This window comes from Netta rufina (genome assembly GCF_964035555.1).
Source record: "Netta rufina genome assembly, chromosome: 16".
Lineage (NCBI taxonomy): Eukaryota > Metazoa > Chordata > Aves > Anseriformes > Anatidae > Netta > Netta rufina.
Genome location: NC_140140.1, coordinates 2,053,958 through 2,075,013, shown reverse-complemented (window position 1 = coordinate 2,075,013; position 21,056 = coordinate 2,053,958). Strand labels below are relative to the sequence as shown.

The 21,056-nt window shown below is 37.2% G+C and overlaps 1 protein-coding gene across 3 annotated transcripts in view; it reads right to left on the bottom strand.

Annotated features, from left to right (window-relative positions):
* ZMYND8 (zinc finger MYND-type containing 8) overlaps positions 1 to 21,056 on the bottom strand; it is a gene marked incomplete at its 3' end in the record, with an annotated part of 47,561 nt that overhangs the window by 21,792 nt on the left and 4,713 nt on the right. For all 3 annotated transcript variants that reach the window (XM_084296872.1, XM_084296874.1, XM_084296873.1), the window contains exons 2-10: positions 11,314 to 11,462; positions 7,611 to 7,829; positions 6,615 to 6,728; positions 5,245 to 5,337; positions 3,999 to 4,086; positions 3,376 to 3,431; positions 2,143 to 2,220; positions 1,637 to 1,752; positions 83 to 564 (exon numbers count right to left, since the gene is read on the bottom strand). In XM_084296872.1, the coding sequence (XP_084152998.1) occupies positions 83 to 564; positions 1,637 to 1,752; positions 2,143 to 2,220; positions 3,376 to 3,431; positions 3,999 to 4,086; positions 5,245 to 5,337; positions 6,615 to 6,728; positions 7,611 to 7,829; positions 11,314 to 11,462 (1,395 nt within the window). The remainder of the gene's footprint in view (positions 1 to 82; positions 565 to 1,636; positions 1,753 to 2,142; positions 2,221 to 3,375; positions 3,432 to 3,998; positions 4,087 to 5,244; positions 5,338 to 6,614; positions 6,729 to 7,610; positions 7,830 to 11,313; positions 11,463 to 21,056) is intronic.

The window sequence follows — 21,056 nt, the reverse complement described above, 5'->3', positions numbered from 1 at the left end:
AAATAGAGTATCTCCTAATCATAACAATTTTAACTAGTAAATTAAACACATGCAGAAGTCTTGTACCCCCTTCTTTTTTTACCTGTATTTTTCTCTGTAAAGTCCATGGATTCTTCGCTTGCACTAAAATGACTGGAAGTTGCTTTTTTCTCTGCATCCTGTTCAACATCAGATCCAGTGTGCACTGATGAGTTTGTACTCATTGGTGACCGTGGCATATCTGTCAACGAAATCCTACGACCAGTACTACTGCTCAACATAGGCTTGCTCATTAGAATCTTGGGCGATGCTGTCATATCAAAGTTCAGTTTGATTTTCTCTTGTTTGTCTGTCTTTGCAGTTCCAGCAGTTGGGTTTGCAGGATCTAACAACATTTGGTATTGATTGTTGGGAGTATATGGTGTCCGGAAAGGTGCATAATTAAATACTCCAAACTTTCTACGAATGTTATCAACATAAACCTCCATTTCTTGCATTGCACTATTGAAGATGCTTTTAGTCTTTTTCACAGAAAAAGGAATTTCTTTTGACATGAGGTAGCAATTATTTATTGGAACCCAGGCCCTATTAAAAAAAAAAAAGATGATATGACTACATTTCACACTGCGAATTGACTTTGGCAACTTTTATTATTTTTCTTCAAATTTTGATTTATTTTATCCTAGTCATAAAGATATGCACATCTCAGGTAATTTCAAAGGCCTACCTCCACCTTCTTTTAACAGCTCAGTGCTTCAGCTGTGGTATGTAAGTAATTGCTTGTCTTAGATTATTCCTAGCTTATCTTACACTTCCCCAGTAACACATAAAACAGGAATAAACATTGGTCAAGTATGACGAAACATACTTAACCAAAATAGTCTGTGGAACTGTAAGATGACCGTTACTAAACAATCTTTCCATTGCTCATAATTAGCAGAGAAACAGAAAAACACAGTTCAGGAAAAAAAAAAAAAGACTTCAAAATAACATTCTTAAATACATAACAATCTATTTTTACACCTAATGTAAGAGCAATCAAACTCCCCAATGCGAGGAATAATTGCTTCTCTCCAACAAGTACTGGAAAGATTTTATTCATCATGAAATGAGCCAGACTCTAAAACTTTGCTTTCCAAGGAAGCTCGGGAAACTTTGACTTAATAGTTTCATGGCCCCGTACAGCTTTAAAGCACATGTTTTTATAACTATATGGATTTGTATTTTTAATTCATTATAAATCAACTAGTCTTCACCATGGCTTTCTCCATCTAAGCTGAGGGTTCACAGGAACAGAAAAATTAATACCCTTCAGAGCAAAGCTGGCATTTTCAACACAGATCATTTTTGTCCATTTTTTAAATCCACAGTTGTGTGTTCATTCCTGTAGTGTTTACACAATATTTGGTTCCACCCTTAAGAACTGTAGTTCTTTGCAGCACAAAATCACAGTCACAGGAATTAACGTGCATATTCAGTGAGATTATATAGGTCTTACAAAAACGACTTGCATTCTACAAAAATGCATAGGCTACAGTATTATATAGCTTGTCAGGGTCACATTTCAAAAAAACAGAATCCAAAAACTCCAAGAGCACAAAATTACAATATGAATTTTTTAACTACAGCCAAAAACATCCTTTGGTTAAATTCTCACCTGTCATGTTGGCCAAAGAAACGGGCATCAACTTGCCCATCTTTATCCCTCAGTGCCTTAGCAGGCCAGAATGGAAAGCCTTTGAGTTTAGCCCAGACCAAAGGATGAGGATTGCTCTAGAGGAAGAGGTAAAACACACATGAAGAAGATACAAGCAGTATTACCTTTAAAACTCTAAGTGCAAGTACCACAGATGACCCATGAGCAAATATCCTGAATTTGTGGACTGAGAGGCTGCAAACTGCTTGCTGACAACAGGTATTTCTCACTAAAAGTATGCAATCTGACAGCTAAACATCTTTAAATGGGCTTCAGTTTCCACGAGGACCATGATTTGCATGATGCACAACCACAAGCCAGTGGTTCAGTAAACTTCAGCAGTTTTCCTTGACTCACTAACTCCTCAGTAACCACCACAGGTTGAAAACAATGGGAGGATAACAAGTCAGAGTCAAATGAGAACTTTGTTTAATCTATTATCTAGGCTACCGTAGCCCTTAACTTACACAAGGCTCACAAAACCAATTCTCTCGTTTTTGGCAAGCAGCTAAGTAACATTCCGGACACACTTCAATTTCATTCATCTGAAAAGAAAGAGCAAATGGTTATTTAGTAGCCTAAACACTGCCTAAAGTGTGATTAACAAATATTATAAAGTTAATCAAATTTACTAACATAATTTTCCCACAATTCTATGGTCATAAATCAACCATTACTTGTCATGAACTCAACACTGTTTTGACAGAAACCCATCTTTTTCTACCGCTGTAATGTATCATTTCCAGCTAATGAACTAATCACATTTTTACATGTCTCTTCAGATTATGTGCTACGCTGTCATTTACTCCAGTCAAAAAAATATTCTTGCTTTGTTGATGTATTTGTTCCAGTGATAAAGAATTATTTTTGAGGTCTCTTCCAACCTAGAAATTCTGTGATTCTGTGATTTATCATCATTTGTTCCAGACACAAAAATATAACCTCAATTGGGCATTTCATTTCATAGCAATTTAGGCAGAACAAAAAAATAAATATTTTGTTCCTTATATTCAGATTACAAAAAACATGTAAGAAACCAGGCTCAGGTTACACATGCATTTTTTTTCTGTGAAGATACAATCTCAGAATTTAATGCATATCATGCATATTGCTCTGTCAACCCAGGGGTGAGGAAAACGCTTGGCACAAAGTGTCAGATCATCAGATAATTTATAAATGAAACACTGTTCAAATATACTACATTTAGAATAGCAAGTATTTGTAATGCAAAACATTACAAATTGCCACTGAAATAAAATCAGTGCAAATGATCAGCTAAAAACACAGGCAGTCATTTCTGTACTTATTCATAGGACTTCCATATAGTAACGGCAGATGAAACACAAAAACATGTATTTATAGATCAGAAAATCTGTGTTTCTTTTTCCAACTCAAGCATTCATTTGGAAAGATAAGTGTCTGTGCAGATTCCATATGTCTTCTTTCTCCCACCACCCACCATTGAAAGTCTTCATTATATAGAGAGAATATCCTAACGGAAGACACTTTAGCAATGCCCTTTTCAAAATCATTCCATAGGCCATGGATATGCATCTCTAAACATAAGAAAGCCTACGCAAATTAGAGTTATGTAATATACACAACAAAAAACATTATTTCAATCACAAGTACAAGCAATGGAATGTGTTTCCACTTTAAAAATACAGATAGAACAATCAAATTAGCTGGGGAACACATACCTCATGCTCACAGATTTTGATGATGACTTTTGCTGTTTGTGTCAATTTGTGATTTCCTGGGGAAACAAGAAAAATGCTTTAACCAAGAAAACTTATGCTAAAATTGTGATAAAATCAACAGGTTTTAGTTTTAAAAGTCTGTATTAAAAGACAAAAGGGAACATCTAAGAAGATAATGCAAAACCAGTATACACAAAATACATACTTGTAAAAGAAATAGGCAAACAATTATGTTCCCAATAAATACAGTAAAGCTGTTAAAGTGTTCCCTTAATCCAACTGCAGCCTGCCCACCACTGATACACTGTAAAGCGATTAACATGTTGCATCATTTCCTCAACTAGGTCTCCTATAAAGCACAGCATCATGCAAAATCGTAAAGCAATGTATCATCAATTTGAAAAAAGTTTAAAATGGAATGAGCAAGTGATAGCACAGGCAGTATTTGGTCCTAAATTATATGTATGTCAGCTCTTTAAAAAATTATTGTGTTTAGGAACTATAATAATTAGCAAAAAGATACTTTCAGCATTTGCAAGCAAATCTACAATTTGATCTATTACTTTATCTAATCCTGAATTTCATATTCAAGGACATAAGTACACATGTGCATAAGTTCTTACCCCCATTGTAAATAATGCAGTTGTGCAAAATCCATTTGGCATCAGCCAAAAATGCTTCAGTGCAACCGTACATTTTCTTTTTAACATTCTGGAAATAAAAAAAATAAAATGTATCAGGAAACAGAAATGAGTAAGAAGTGAAAGCTTCTTCCTGAACAGTTTCCTACCATAAGTCATACAACTAATAAAACAAAATACTTATTTATAGTAAAGCCTGTAATTTTAAATACTTAAGAATCTATCAAATTCATGTTGGTTTTTCATTGTTCTGAAAACATGAACTAAACCAATTTAATAAAACTAAATTCAATTCTTCAATGTTAAAAAAAAAAAAAAATACCAAGGGAAAAAATACACCATCCGTTAATTTCCCCAAACAGTATTATTCTACTGGCATGTTACTGCTCCACAGAACTCTTGCTTTTCTAATTTTTACAAGGCTCAGAAAAAAATTATTCACCAGACCACATAAGACAGGATGTGTGATATTCCAACCTACCATCTGGGTGAAGTAATTCATTTAGATAAAATCAGTCACATGGATTTGTCATACCTTTATAACACAGATATCAACGTCCACTGTAAAGGGACAGAGAATGAAAATGCTTGCTGACTCTTCACCAAGTAGTAGCAGAGCAAAGCTCTGCAGTGCTCCACTATTTATTAACACGGTGGAGAATGAAGAACGTCATGATGTGAAGCACCTAGCTTATTACTGAATTGACAACCAAACTACCATAATCCAACTCTTTACTGTTTCATTTTTCTTCCACATCTCAGGTGCAGTGGAGCTTACAGTATTTGTTGAATGATCAGTACATAAGTCTGGAATGACCCCTGGTCATACACTCACATGGTCCCAACACAAATCAATGTACCAGTGATCCATTAATAGCTAACAAACATGATGATCAAATGCAAACTCTGATTAACGAAGTCTCCCCACAGGATGATTCCTGGAATTAGATGCATTTATACAGTAGGAGGTCATCAGTGTAAGTTTGTCTTTTTCATACTGTTTTTCCTTAGCATTTGCTACTGGTTCAGACAAAATAGCAGATTCATTCAGTGGGCATATGATTATTTTCAAGCTATAACTGAACTGGCATTTATAAGCAAAAAAAAAAAAAATACAATAAAAAAAAAATTTCAAACAACCTCTTTCCTGCCTCCCAACAAACACTCCAGGTATCTTAACCACAGCAATCAAACTGAAAGGATCTTCCTCTCCGTGCTTCATACAAACCTTTTCTAATGTACAAAGGTCCATTGGATGAAAGATATATTCTGCATAATCTGGGTGTTGATCCAGTGAAACTGGCTTTTGAAATGGCTCTGTCTGTTAGGAAAAAAAAAATCACACTGCATCTTAATTTTGAACAGTTTCATTAATACATATATTTCCAATCAGGCACAAAAACAACAGGTTATTAGTAAAATGCCTAAAGGGCAAAATATTTCTATAGCATTCATTAAACATTATTTTTCTATTTTTCTAGCATTTTCAAAATGTTTTGATTGTTGACTCAATATCAACAAAAACTGACACTTTGCTTCTGAAAAGCAGCTCTTAAAGCTTCTAATGCCTCCTCCTAAAAGAAGAGCATTGACCACTCCAGAGTAAAAATACTTGAAGAGCTAAAGTGTATCAAAACTAAAGAGTAACCTTTCCAGAAAGTGCCACTATTGTTGTGCTACAATACTTATCACAGAGACACCAGAGTTGCAAAGAGCCCATGATTCCACGCATCTGGTTTTCCCAACGTATTTTACTGTAACATTGCGGACAGACTCCTCTAACTTATTTATAGGTACAAGAAAGGAACAGGAGTTAAAGCAAGCCACGGCAATTCATCTCAGCATCTTACTTTGATTTACTTTTTTTCTTCACGTGTGAAAACTAGACAAAGCTTGCGCAGTGAAGGAAGAGTGACCAGAAACCGAATCATAGAATCAGTGACTGGAATATCTGAAACTTAGAAGCACGTTGATCTTGAGGATTGAGACAGACTTGTGGAGAGAGGTAAAAGTCAAGAGGAAACAATTTTGCCTCCAAGACAAAAATTCATAGAGCAGCAATCTCAATTGGTATGCAAGTTGATGGCACAGGTTTTCAACACACTGAGAGGAAAACATTCAGTGTTTTACAAGCATATGATACTACTAACTTTTGTGGTAAAAAACTATATTTCTCCTAATAGACAGATGCTAGTATTTCAATCGTTATAATGAATTACCAAACAGTGTCTGTGCTTACAATCTTGCCCATGTACCTGGACTGGTAAGAGATCATATCCTGTCACTCCCCTTGTATCTCAGAAATAGCACTGTCCACTTTCAGTGAGTGAGAAAACACAAAGTCCCCTTGGGAAGCCATGCTGTAGTTTCATTAGGTGTACTGCAAATATCTCCAGAAGTTGCATTAAAAATTAAATTTTAAATGCACTCCAAAAACATATATATAGTCTTAACTAATGTTTGCACCAGGTGGTAGACAGTACAGAAGTTGTCATATATAGTCCAATAAAATATGCTAGGCTCAAGATCAACAAAAGGAAGCAAAATCCAGTGTTATGACAAGCATATGATCCAAGAATACAGAAAAGTCTTCCTTACCCCTGGCTGTTTCATTTTCTGTAGTGCAAACTTCAGTAAATATGATAGCTGTTCAATGGTGAGCATTGTCATAGCTTTACTCTGTGTTTCTATGCATTCTGCAACTGTGATTTTCTAAAAATTAAGATTACAAAATATTTTGTCAGCAAACATTTCAAGGTGAATTCTTCTCCATTAAAACATCCCAACATTTGAATGGAAGAAAATAATTACATCCTATGAAACAAAACATTTCAGATGATGCATCGTAAGTACTTCAGATAATTGTTTTACTCAATTTTAATTCTGAATACGTTAACAAAAGTTTAAAAAAAAATAAAAAAGGGAAAGGACTGGAAACTGCATCCATCTTCTATATCACACAAAGTGAATATGGGAATACATAATTTCAATAAAATGCAAGTTCACAGAAATGTGAATAAGTGAGAAATTAACCTGGGCTCTAATATGCTAAGTGGCCAAAGAATAGCATGTGATAAACCAATTTACTTTCATTGAAGATACTATGATGCTAATTATTCTCTCCCCAGGAATCATTGGAGAGGAATGGTTAAATTCTTCCTTAGCCCTGCAGAAAAAAAAAATAGTAGTAATAATAATAATATTCACTTGTTTACGAAAACCCTACAGCGACAAATAATTCGAGCACTGCTGCAGAGCTATCAGCCCAAAGGAAGAAGCATAAGTTAAACTAGCTGAAAATGAAGAATGTTTTCAGAACTAGAGCTGTGATGTAAGGATCACTCTTTGAAATGAGGCCTTCTCTAGAGATAGGAACACAAAGGAAGTTGAAGAGTCATGGTAAGAAGGCAAACACAATCCCGGAACACATACAGAGAAGTGGGGAAGCAACAAGAGATGCCTCCTTTTTTGTACAAATTCTTCTGATACTGTTACCAAGAGGTCATACAGGAATACAACAAATGTTCAGGAATGGAAAAAAGCTGCTTCTATCTCACACACATGAAAGAAATCCACTCCTTATAACAAACTAACCTCACATTCTGGGCAAAACCAATCCCCCTCTGGTTCCGCTGTCAGTTTCAGACACTTAGCATGATAAACCCGAGGACAGAGTTCACAGCAGAGGACTTGGCCTTCCCGATGACAAACCCAGCAATAGAAATCATTCCGTCCATCCTGTGGTACAACATCAACAGGGTCTGTGGTGAGTGGCTGCTTCATATAGTAAAACGGACCATGTCTTAGTTCTGACTGGAATGTAGGCAAGAAAAACAGGTTTGGTTTCAAAACAAATTTGCATTTTTCAAATAATAATATTCATTATATAAAACAAGCAGAAATCTACAGAGTTTGATTAACATTTATGTAAGCACAATATCCTTTTCATTGCACAAAATCATTCATAAAGAGGTTTACTTTCTCGTTCAGATAACAAATGCTGAATTACACTCAACACTCAAAATAAATTTTTGTGGCGAGGACATAATGTGCAGGTCACACAATCCAACGAATATCAGTAAATACTTTTATCTTCAAGAAAAGAGTGTAGCTATAAAGGTTATATGTCCTCTGAACTCAGAATTCCATGGGACTCTGGAAGCTAAATACTGAGAGAGATTAAGTAGTGGCTAAACCTAGGACAACTGAAGAAGTTAGTCATGAAACAAGAAGCTGAACATGATGCAAATCTGTCCTAAGTTGCAGCAATTCACAACTTTTTAAATCAAGAAAGACAGTGCTGGTTTTAATTGATAAGCCAAACCACAGAGCAGGGTGATACAGGAGCAGATTCACATCCTTAACAGGGTGTGCCAAAGCAGCATGAACCCTGGAAAAGATTTAATCTACTATTTAAATGTGTATCAAAATTTAAGACTCACAATCTCCACTGGTTTGCCTGCACTAGAAAACAGTGTTAACTTCATAAACTGCATGAACTTGACTTTCACTTGAGCCTCAAATAGCTCGAAGATGACAGTTGATATCAAAACACAACAGTTGAAGATCCTGGGATAGCCAAAACGGGTCAACAGAGACCCAAAGTTTATTAGATTGAATTTGAAGAGATTATAACATTTATTGGAAAATAAGTACTGTTTATCAATGACAAAGGAACTAAAGTTCACTGGTTGGTATTAACTATAGGCACAGTTTGCTGCAGAGGGGATGGAGGGAAATAATCTTATCTTTAAGGTATTTACTGTAAATTTTTTTTTTGTTTGACATAAAACCATTTGTTCATGACATTATTTTAACTATCCAACTGGCTGTTTGTAGTTTGCAGAAGCGTTTTGTTTGATTCTCAGGAAATTTTGTGTGCTTCCTACACCAATTAACAGCTCCACAAGTTCTTGAGCCCTTAAACTGTCACATGCCTACGTGATTCATAAAACAGTGGAACAATACGCATGTTCCAAACCTTTGCAGCATCCTGTACAAAACTACTCACACAGGACAAATACTAAAAACCACAAACCATTATCATGCCAGTTTGGACTGTGATCTTTCTAGATTTATTACGTTACAAAGGACAAGGTCTAATTATTTTCATGAATAGAGGATGTTCAAGGTGCAGAAGTGATATTCTATGACAATTCAGCTAAAGATTATATCTCAAAAGATACATCAGAAGAGATATTACCTGTAATTATCAAATACTGTATAGTATTTTAAGCAAAGAAGGAATGTCACTGTAATTCCAGAAGTGTTCTGCTACCTACAGGTTCACACGAATTTCTATGTTTTGACAGTCTGCATTTCCTATTCTACAGACAATACAGCCAGTGAAAAGGTACTTGCTCCCACCACAGAAATGGACCAGGTATTATTTTCTGTACTTTCTCTGTGTATGTTTAATTATATAATACAAGTTTTTTTATATGAAAGGTTCAAGGAGATCCTGTGGAATAAAAGGGATAAGAAAAGGCTTTTCCTACATTTCTAATGTATTATTATGCCATTCAAACCGAGACAGAAAGATGCATGTAAACACAGAGTGAAAAAGAGAAAGCTGCAGTTTACAATTCAGAAGCAGATTTTGTTTGTAGTTGCATGCACCACAGCTATAAGACCAAAATCTCAATAGCCTATACTTATACATAGATGCAACTATGGGGCGTTGTCTTCAACTGCAGACAAAGCAAATTACCAGTAAAATTTATTGCATACTTTGATTTTCAAGTGGATATCCACACTAAAATCCTAAGAATTAAAGATCCTGTTTTAAAATCTGTAAGACACTACAGAAAAATGATCTCCTAATATCTAAATAAAAGAGTCCATTTCTGCTAGAAAATGGGAGGAATTAGTTGTCTGATCAAGGATGTTCCTATCATTTAGACATCTATCAGCTTATTTTGCCTGAGCTAAGTTTAAGGACAAAAAAAAAAAAAAAAAAGAATAAGATTCAAAAATGATCTGAACAACAAAACAACAGAAAATCTCAACTACATCAAAAGACCTTTTCAGTTGTACTAATCAGAGCAAAATGTTTTAGGAGTTTAAATTTTAACAGTCTTGAAAGAAAAACTTTGTTTTCTCATCAGTTTCACTAGCAAGTGTCCAGGATGTGGAGCAGTTTAAAGAGCCTGCAGTGAAGAACAGTAAAAGCCAAACTGGCCACAGTAAACTAGTTCAACAATGCCTACACATGCTATTACTGGACCTGCCAATTATCCTTCAATAAAATATACTTAACACTGAAAGACTTCTTTGGCCTGAGTTATTCACAGTTTTCGTTCCAGAATAACTGCAGTGATTAGGAATTTAATTTTCTTTCTTAACCAGTGCAATTGTATCATACTAATGTTTAATATGGATGCTATTAATGAGGAAAAAATGCTTTAAGCCACAGAACTTAATCCTGTGTTTTCATGATATTGGCAAAAATGTACTAACATGCAAAAGGACTTTGAACAACACAGAGGTATGTTATCTGTAAATTAGATGAGAAATAATTTCAGTAGGGCTAAAGATTGCTTTCATGTAATCTGTTCCAGGATGATACAGCTGTTTTCTAGCATTTGGTATCCAACATAATTCACATAATTCTTTCACTTGCATCATACATTGAACCAGAATTTCTCAAAGTCCTCTGGAGTTCTTCTAAGAGCTACAGCAAATGCTATGAACTCAGTATTCAGAAGACATTGAAAATAACGTTTCAAACATGAGAACTGAAAAATGCTGCCAGCATTTGATTCATCCAGTTTGATAGCAGTGTATACTGTCTGCCAATTAAAAGGAAGGAGAGGGAATCTGCATAGTACCAAGCAAGGGAACAGCTGGATTATTGTTAATAATTGGTAGTAGAAATGAGAATAGATTCTCACTGACACTGTGGTATCTTTCTTAATCTAGTAGATAGTGTCCCCAAACACTTCCTTCTAATGGTTTAAATTAATGAGAGTTTTTAGTGTTGTTGTTATTATTTCTATATTCCTTTATAATCCTTTTGTTCAAAATAACACTTACTGGTTATGTCTTGTTAGTTTTATGAAATAAAAAGCAGGACACAGGTACTCTCTCTTAAAAAAAAAAAAGTCTGCAGAATAAAAAATAAAGCCCACCCAAATCCAACTTAAAAAACTCCTACACCCACTGTATTCACCAATAAGTGTATACTTCTTATAGTACGAAAATTGTGTTTCCTAATGAGGAAATGGCACCTATTCATCTGTCTCTAAATCCTTCATTGTTTCACATCCTAGCATAACAAGACCATGACTTCTCTTACCTGCTCTTTATTATTACTGTTCAATAGACCAGGTTTCTTTTTCTTTTTTATAGGACTTGTTGATGCATCTTGTGGTGAGTGACCATTAGAGGAATGTGGAGGGCTGGGAAACTTCCTTTTTTGTGCTGTGCGTTCGACAGAGCCAGGATCTATAACAGATACAAGCAACACTCTTAAAGAGTACATATCAATGAACAACATTCAGACAAGGATACAGTTTGTCATTCATACTCCACCACTGAATAGAATAAAAATTCTCAATTGCCTTTCATCCAGTCACTTACAAAACTGGAATCATAGACTTGCTAAGCTGTGCCACTGTTAAGTGAATTCTCAATATATTAATTTAGATTAACATTACATTTTTCCCCCCATGGAATTCTGGCCATTCATATAATTTTAAACTTTAGTATCTTTTGAAGTGTAACAATTACATTCTGTAGTGTAACAGAATTTGCAGCATTTGCACAGAGCACTGTTCCATGCAAATCTCTGCAATACCCCTTAAAAGAAGAATAAAAATAACAATTTTTGACAACTTCACAATGCAATTTAGGAAGATAAACAAAAGAATTTATAACATGATAAATGACAAGGTCATACACTCTTCCTATTTCCAATATTTAAATATACCTACTGAAATGTGTTAATAGAAAAAATCAAATTGTCCAATAGTCTGAAAATAATATTGCTTCAAATACTTAGTCGTTTGTAGTACATGCTAAATTGAATTGTAAAAAAGATAAAATTAAGACAAGGCTACCACTCAAGTAGTAACTTTTGACAGCTAGATAGAGTAACAAAAAGAAAGTGACACAATTTTTTAGTGTCCTTCGCAGGCAGCTCTTGCATTCACCAAGCAAGTTACTAGAGCAGTTTAATAAGTCACAGTTACAATCTATGCCCAAAGTTATTACTCCAGGTAACAAAGCTGGCCAGAAGGGAACATGTGCCTGTGTCTCAGCTGCTCTTAGTCATGGTTTGCTATCTTAGTGTAAGCTCATCGAGCAGCTTAAACTAAATAGCAGCAACTTAAGTAGCCCTGGTGTATGCCCAGGTGGCTATGAACTGAAAAAATTCTTGAGAGACAGATAGAGGAAATTGAAACAGGTCTACCCATATATTGTGTATCTTCTGGTCTGTTTCACTCCTCCAATTATGCTAAAAAGTTATTAATAAGAAAAATAAATTATATTAAAAAAAAATCACTGACAAGCTCATCAGAAATATCCTAGGTGAAAATGTGAGCATTTGCAACTTCGTTTTCTCAGAACAAAATTTAAATGACTCCTAATGAATACGGAAAGCTCAGCTTAATTACAAAGTACTAATGTTTTTCAAAAACAGAAAAACACAAGCATGCAATCAGCTGCAATCGACAATCATAGTTCAGTGAAACAAGTTTGACAAAACAAGTGAAAGATTAACAGATTTAAAAAAAAAAATGTTTCATTTTTTCTTAAGTTTTTTATGTGTGTAACAAAATTAAATGATATATAAAACCCAAGGGGTCAGAAGTCACCACTCTCATAAAGAGAAACAACTGAAACTTCCCCAAAGTCACTCCAGTATTTTCAATTCCCTACTCACTTGTGCTAGTAGAAGTGTTTCTGTGGCTGCACGCAAAGCCATTGAGAAATAAAATCTGTCTAAAAACTAACTTTTCGCTGCAGCTCTTTATTCTGTGGTCCCACTCACTGCACAGCCACATGTGCATGTAACACGTTCAGCAAAGCAGCTACACAGGTGAGAACAAAGGAAGAAAACAGGAAATGCTGCTTTGGGGACTGAAGCCACCTTGACAGCTTTTATGGCAGAGTAGTTTTTGGCAGCTATTTGACAGAAGCCAAAGTCAATCAAACTGCTGGCTGGGATGATGCTATTATCCCTTCCCTCCTGGATATGTGATCTTTCCTTCCAGGCCTCACTGAATGATGGGCTCAGTTGCATCAGGTTGCTAAGCCAGCAGAACTCACTGAAACGCTTCACCTGAAGTCTCTAATGAACGTCAGAACAACAGAAAGGTACCAGAACAACAGCCAGTAACTTATCAGCTTATCAGAGCGTGTATGTTGTCAATAGTTTGAAATTTAACACAAAAAGGTCCACCAAAGAATACTGAAGGTGTCCCCAAACAGAAAAATACTGAAAAACACAACATTAGACCATGTCATGTGGGCAGTGGATGAGCACTGTTTTCCCCACAAATGCCTCCTAGTCTGAATTTTAAGTATTTATTGAATGAGAAAGCGTCACTGAGCTACAAGGTAGGCCCATGGTCTCCTCAGTCCTCCCCAAAACAGGTACCAGAATGCTGTAATAAAGAGCTGAACGTATTCGGATAACACTTTACTTCCATAATTCTTCACATCTCCCAGATCCCAAAATGAAAGGCAGTATTAACCTCATCAGCATTACTATCAAAATCAATTTAACCTTGTGTGAGGAAGATACACAAAAACATTCACAAGACTAAAGACTGGAGAACACTTTTGCCAGCATAACCATAGCAGGTAGGTAGCACTCCCATCTAATCTGCCTGGGGCAGATGTCCTGGGCCTGCTCCAGTTTACAGCCGATCATCTTAAATCAAAGTTAGGCTAAAATGGGCAATTTAGGTGCCATTCAGAAGTGAATCATGCCTAAGACGCAACAAGGTTCACCAGAGGAGCTGGCAGATGGCCTGAGGAGGTAATATTTCAGGTATCTGATTTGAAGCCACTGCCACTGTTTTTGTCAGGGCTCTCAATTAGCAGGGCAGGCTAGTCGAGTGTCCCAGCTCCTTCCAGTTCCCAGTCCTCTTGGGTAGCACGTCACCTTCCCATAGCCTGTATTAATCCCCAATGCCTTCAGGCATAGTTACAGAGCTACCTGAATTTGAACAGCTGTCACTCTACTCTGCCTGCAGAGCCAGTAGCAAGAGATGCGTATGGAGCCTGATTTAGATCTCCAGAGAACAACACAGTTGACTTGCCTCTGCCTACCATACAGCCAGGGAAGATTGGGCATGCTGCTAACTAAGGTGCTTTCATCAGGCAGCTGAGGTTAGGTGGACTGGACAGAGCTCTGGGATTTTATATACATGAACCAACATCAGCATAATCACACAGAATCACACAGAATCACAGAATTTCTAGGTTGGAAGAGACCTCAAGATCATCGAGTCCAACCTCTACCTAACACTAACAATCCCCACTAAACCATATCCCTAAGCTCTACATCTAAACGTCTTTTAAAGATGTCCAGGGATGGTGACTCCACCACTTCCCTGGGCAGCCTGTTCCAGTGTCCAACAACCCTTTCAGTGAAGAAGTTCTTCCTAACATCCAACCTAAAACTCCCCTGGCGCAACTTTAGCCCATTCCCCCTCGTCCTGTCACCAGGCACGTGGGAGAACAGGCCAACCCCCACCTCGCTACAGCCTCCCTTGAGGTACCTGTAGAGAGCGATAAGGTCACCCCTGAGCCTCCTCTTCTCCAGGCTGAACAAGCCCAGCTCCCTCAGCCGCTCCTCGTAGGACTTGTTCTCCAGGCCCCTCACCAGCTTCGTCGCCCTTCTCTGCACCCGCTCAAGCACCTCCATGTCCTTCTTGTAGTGAGGGGCCCAAAACTGAACACAGTACTCGAGGTGCGGCCTCACCAGAGCCGAGTACAGGGGGACGATCACCTCCCTAGCCCTGCTGGTCACACTGTTTCTGATACAAGCCAGGATGCCGTTGGCCTTCTTGGCCACCTGAGCACACTGCTGGCTCATATTCAGCCGACTATCCACCATCACTCCCAGGTCCTTCTCTGCCTGGCAGCTCTCCAACCACTCATCTCCCAGCCTGTAGCTCTGCTTGGGGTTATTGTGCCCCAGGTACAGGACCCAGCACTTGGCCTTGTTGAACTTCATGCAGTTGACCTCAGCCCATCGGTGCAGCCTATCCAGATCCTCCTGCAGAGCTTTCCTACCCTCAAGCAGATCGACACATGCGCATAGCTTGGTGTCATCTGCAAACTTACTGAGGGTGCACTCGATGCCCTCGTCCAGATCACCGACGAAGATATTAAAGAGGACCGGCCCCAGCACCGAGCCCTGGGGGACGCCACTAGTGACTGGCCTCCAACTGGACTTGACTCCATTCACCACGACTCTTTGGGCCCGGCTATCCAGCCAGTTTCTAACCCAACGAAGCGTGCGCCAGTCCAAGCCAAGAGCAGCCAGTTTCTTGAGGAGAATGCTGTGGGAGACGGTGTCAAAAGCCTTGCTGAAGTCAAGGTAGACCACATCCACAGCCTTTCCCTCATCCACCCAGCGCCTTTCATAAACCCATGCTGACTGGGCCTGATCGCCTGCTTGTAAGAAAGAGAGATTGTCAGAACAGATTAAAAATAATTCCTTTCTACAACAAAACCACAGATACCACAAATAACATGGCCACGGATGTGTTCTCTTTAGACATTCCTAAAAGAGCCAAGGAAATGAAGTTTATTTTAAAACTGTACACAAAATAATGCCCTGTGAAATTGAAGTTGGACTGAATCTCATTCAAAGATGAGATAATTTGTCACATAGCACAAATCTTAGCGGGTCAATGACACAATGAAAAACTAGAATAGATTTCCAGATGACCTCTGTATTTTCAACAAATGTGAAGGTCAAACTGTCAATAAGAAGAAATAAAAGACTGGCTGCAATAATGATTTGCACAAATGGAGCTAAGGTTAACAAGCTAGGCAGAAATTGAAAGATTTTGAACAGCAGTTGAGCATATACGAATAATGAATTAATGACTTGCCTCAGCTATGAAAACGGCCAAATGACATTGATGTAAAAATAGGAGCGATACATACAATGTAGTCTTAATAACCTTGGAATGCTTGCTTATAAAGCTTACATTTATTGAAAATAGCATATTTTTGAGTGGACAGAGTAAAACATTATCAAGAAACTACATAGTTACTAACGTAGAAAAACCTTGAGAAAACATGCTCAAAAAGCTCCATGATGCCACTATATCTTACTCATGATTCAAGTTCAAGAAGTGAACTGAAGCTGCATCTAAGCATTTTTAAGACATACACTGTCCACACGTATGGAAGAAAATATAAAGAAACACGGAAAAGATGTAGTAGAAGAACTTCTGTAAATGAGAAGTTGTAGTGCTCTACATTAACTTGTGTCAATCAGTCTTTTATAATTAGCTTTATAATTATAATTAGCTTTATACTCTACAGGTGGGCCCAGACCTATCAGGTGTAATGACAAGTATTTTTTTCTCCATTTCCTGGACTTTTTTAACTTTTTTTTTCCCAAAAATATGTAACTGCACAGAAAATAGCAGCTGTTTTGACTTCTTTCCACATGATTGTATGGAGAATTTGGTGCTATACAGTGATTTATGATTGACCAAAAGCTTGGTAACATGTCAAGATAATGATTAAGAATCAGGGAAATTGTAAATAAATATGAAAAACATCTGAAAAACACAAAGAAGCTAAATGGAAGATACAACTGAGGGAAGGATGAGAAATTTAGAAGCATTTGTCCATCCTGAGTTTTGTTCATACAGAATAGCTGCACTAACTTAACCCCACACATAATTTTGACAATACCAGGAAAAGCGTCTACTCCTGGAGTTACATAGGGGCACAGCTATTTCAGCAGTGCTGCCTAGCAGAAATGTTGCGTTGGCCGTCAGAGAAATTTTTCTGTACGCATAAGATACAAAATTTCAGCAGAATGTAGTTAAGCTTGTGTAAAGTAATAATTAAAAAAAAAAAAAAACACATTTTATGTTCTAAGTTGTCTTTGGCACTAAGAAATATGATTTTTTTCCCTCCTACCCCTCCCCTTTCTACAACAGTAGCCTGCATGTAGGACCAGTTATTTTCTCACATGCCTACGCTGAATTAAACCAATACAGTATGTCTGAGACCATTACTGTTACTTGACTTGTTTCAATTCAAGTGAATCTGCCTCCTACTCCTTTTAGGCTAAAATTCAGATTAGTTTGACAATACAACAAATAGTCAAATAAGATATGTCCTCTAAATATGAGAAAAATACATCTGCTTCTCTCCACCTCCTTAAGCAACTATGACAATAAAAATCCTAACACAGGTACAACTACAAGTGACAGATTAGGGTTGTTATTTGTTTTGTTGAGATTTTTAGTTTTCCTTCTTTGTTTTGTTTTCCAATTCAGCTAATCACATACAGAAGCTGGCAGAAGAACTCCTTTGGCTGGCACATGCTTCATATATCCCAAGAGAGCTGAGCTAATACAGCTATCATGAAAGAAACACTGCAGCAGTGTCAGCTAAACCAAAACCCACAACTTAACCAAAGCGATCAAACCTAAAACCCAAACAAGTTCTGAATTCAAATTTTTCATTAAAGTAGAATGGAGCTTACTCAGCACGGGAACTGTTTGCATTCGGAGCGATCAGCAAAAACTGCATCGCACCAGTTTTTTTCTCATCCTGCCATCACCACGTGGCACAAACAGTATGTACAACAATGTCAGGCTTTGTTTCTTTTCTATAAGCTGCAGTTCTCAACGAGGCTTTTCCACACGCACCTGAAGGAAGCCATAACTAAATTGCTCTTACTGTGAAGTGCTGATCATGCCTTAATCCTTGTTTTCCCAATGCAGTGACCTGAAGAATTCTCTCTCCCTCCTGGAAACAACATCCTTAAAGTACTTTCAATGACCTGTGAGCTTGAGTTTCTCTCCAGCAAGTAACTCCCTCAGCATAACTCACTGAACAGACTTGGGCGTTTATTTCCAGAGCATACATACGTAGGCACAGCTTGAACCAGGAGGGTAACAGAAGCATTTAGCATTCTGCCCTTTGGCTTCCATTTCTTACTCCCATTTCTTACTCCAGTTACTCACATAACTGCCACCAGCGGAGTACACTGTGACACTGCATGTGGCGCCTTAGCTCTAGTATGCAAAGAAGAAAATAAGGTGTAAAATTTAAGTTCTTCTTTATTGGCTTACCTCCATAATGTCATACCTTCTCACTTTCATATTATGTTTTTTCCAAAGCTGTCTGATTCAGGTCAGAAAAGGGTTAAGCTGCTATTAGCTAAACAAGAACTGAACTGCAATTCAGTTACTGCCAAATCCAAACTACACTTTAACTGGAAAAAGGTACTGATTCAATACTGATTGAACCAATGCAATAATGATCCCATAGAAATATATGTTTGGTTAACTGATTTTGAAAACTACTTTACATTTACATTAAACTAGTGTAATTTTCTTCTGTGGCTCAAGCCTGAAAATATTAGGGATTTTCAAATAAACAAGTGGTGACTCATAAAACACACAAAAACTTACCTGAATTATGATTTTTGTGTTTTTTGTTTCCAACTGACAAGTTACTGAAATGCCAAAAGATTTTCTGGAGGCAATGTAAGATATAACTTTAAGAAAAATAAGGAACAGACAGGAAAACAACAATGCAAAGGCATTTTCTTTCAGATTTAGTTGTGCTGGTAGAATAGTCTAATGCCTTTCTTTATCACTATATTTACCAATCACCAATTTACTGTCAGGGTACTAATAATATAAACAATCTTTAATTCAGTCCAGGTAGAGTAAGAATGACAGTACCTAGTTTCAAACCCTAATTAAGATAGAGAATGCCTAAGTTGTATTTTATGTGAATTTTTCTTGACAATAGTGCTCTGTTTAGCACACACTGCCTCTCACTCCTCGACTCTTCCAGCTCTGTTAGCAGAACGCATGTAGCTGTTCTGAGAATCAGATCAAGAAATTCACCCTTGTTAAAATAAACTGTCAGGAGGAAGGGCATTTTTTAACCTGGATTAGTTTCCCAATGTAGTTCAATTTAATATTTATTACTTGAACAAAGTGAAACAAATCCAAAAGGAAAAAACAAAGACCACCGAATTTAAACTATACAATAGCTTGGTGACTAGGACAATTCTATAGGAGGTCATTTTAAGTTTCCGCTCAAAAAAATAACACCAAGAATTTATGATCTCTTACATAGCAAGCAAATATTTCTTAAAAAGGTGTTTAATGAGGAAGAACAGTCTCACTTAAGAGTCTATTTCACAATGCCAGTTAATTGTCAATCAGTATACACCTCTGCCATCTCCCTGCTTCTTCTACAAAACTCCTGTTGTAGGTTGAGCAAGACAACTTGAACCAAGTTGGGTCAGATGGGCATTGACTGTACACTCACCTTTTCTACCTGAAAAGGCAGGGGTCAGACTTATAGTTACCCAGCACTCAGAAAGAAGTTAATATGAAATGTTCAGTACTCTAAATGAAGGGCATTACAGAAAAATAATAAATGAACATTTCGTTAAAGATTATATGATAAACCAATTGTTCTACTGAATAATCTTGCCAAACAATTTTACTCCAATTACTTCTCAATTTTTGAGATTTTTAATTTTACCTCCACATTATTTAAAAATTGTTTCTAGTGCAAGTGAAAAAATACACCTGAAATAATCTTCTAAGTTCTCAGTAATAGCTACTTGTTTTTCATCATTAGTTTATTATTAATTGTTCTACAATGTTACCAACATTGACATAAGCACTGATGAGTGCTCTCCCAAAGCATCCATTGGGAAATGACATGCTAGCCTGAGGTTCACCTGAAGTTTAGAAATCATTGTTTAAACATGCCATCATGTAACTACAGGATCAGTAACTACTGTTCACAGAAGACTGGCCTAACTTCGCCTAGACTATCACTTCTCCCTTCCTTCCTCCTCCTCAAAAGCTCTGAGTGCATATGCGTTAAATGGTTTGAGGAAGAATTCTGAGACAAAAAGGAGCAATACTAACTCCAATGTGAGCATCACAATTGTCTGATTTGGTAGATCAAGCTTCAATTACTTACAGTTTCTGGAAGTATGAAGGCTCCCATTTATACTTTTTTATTATTATTATCCTGAATGGTTGCTAACAGATTTATGAATTTTCAAACTCATTACCTATCATACAATAGCATGCTGAATTACCTACAAAATGCTTAACAATATGATGGATAACTCTTTTAGAACACATATGCAAACTCTGAGGCATTTTAATCTTATGCCAGGATTTTGAAATATGAACCAGTTGTGATCAACCACTAAAGCCTGTTTGCATTCCAGAAACTTCAACTGATGCAATTAACCCAATCCAGTTGCTTGATGTACAAAATAACTGAGGTTAGCCATGGTTGTGTAAATCCTGATTAATTCTTACATTACAGTTTTGGGCAAGTACATACAGACATTGTTACATGTCTTCAGTGCAGGACATCGAAAGATAAAAACAAGAAACATATGCAAACCTCTGGCAATATAGCAGAGGTAAACAGCTTATAAACTACAGCCTGGCTGTAGGGGGACTTGCTGCCCCAAGGTACTCCTGAAGACCCTCTGCACTACTGAAAAAAGTCTCAGGCTGTACTGCTTTGAACTGAAGCATTCTCAAATTATTTTTCACATTGAAGCAAGAACTTCATACTTGGTAGCTATCCTGGTTTCAGTTAGGACAGAGCTGATTTTTCCTCCTAGTAGCTGGTAGGGTGCTATGTTTTGGATTAGGATGAGAAGAGTGCTGATAACATGCTGATGTTTTAATTGTTGCAGAGCAGTGCTTACACCAAGCCAAGGACGTTTCAGCTTCTCACTCTGTCCTGCCAGCAGGCAGGCTGGGGGTGCAGCAAGAGCTGGGAGGGGGCAGACCCAAACTGGCCAAAGGGGTATTCCATCCCATC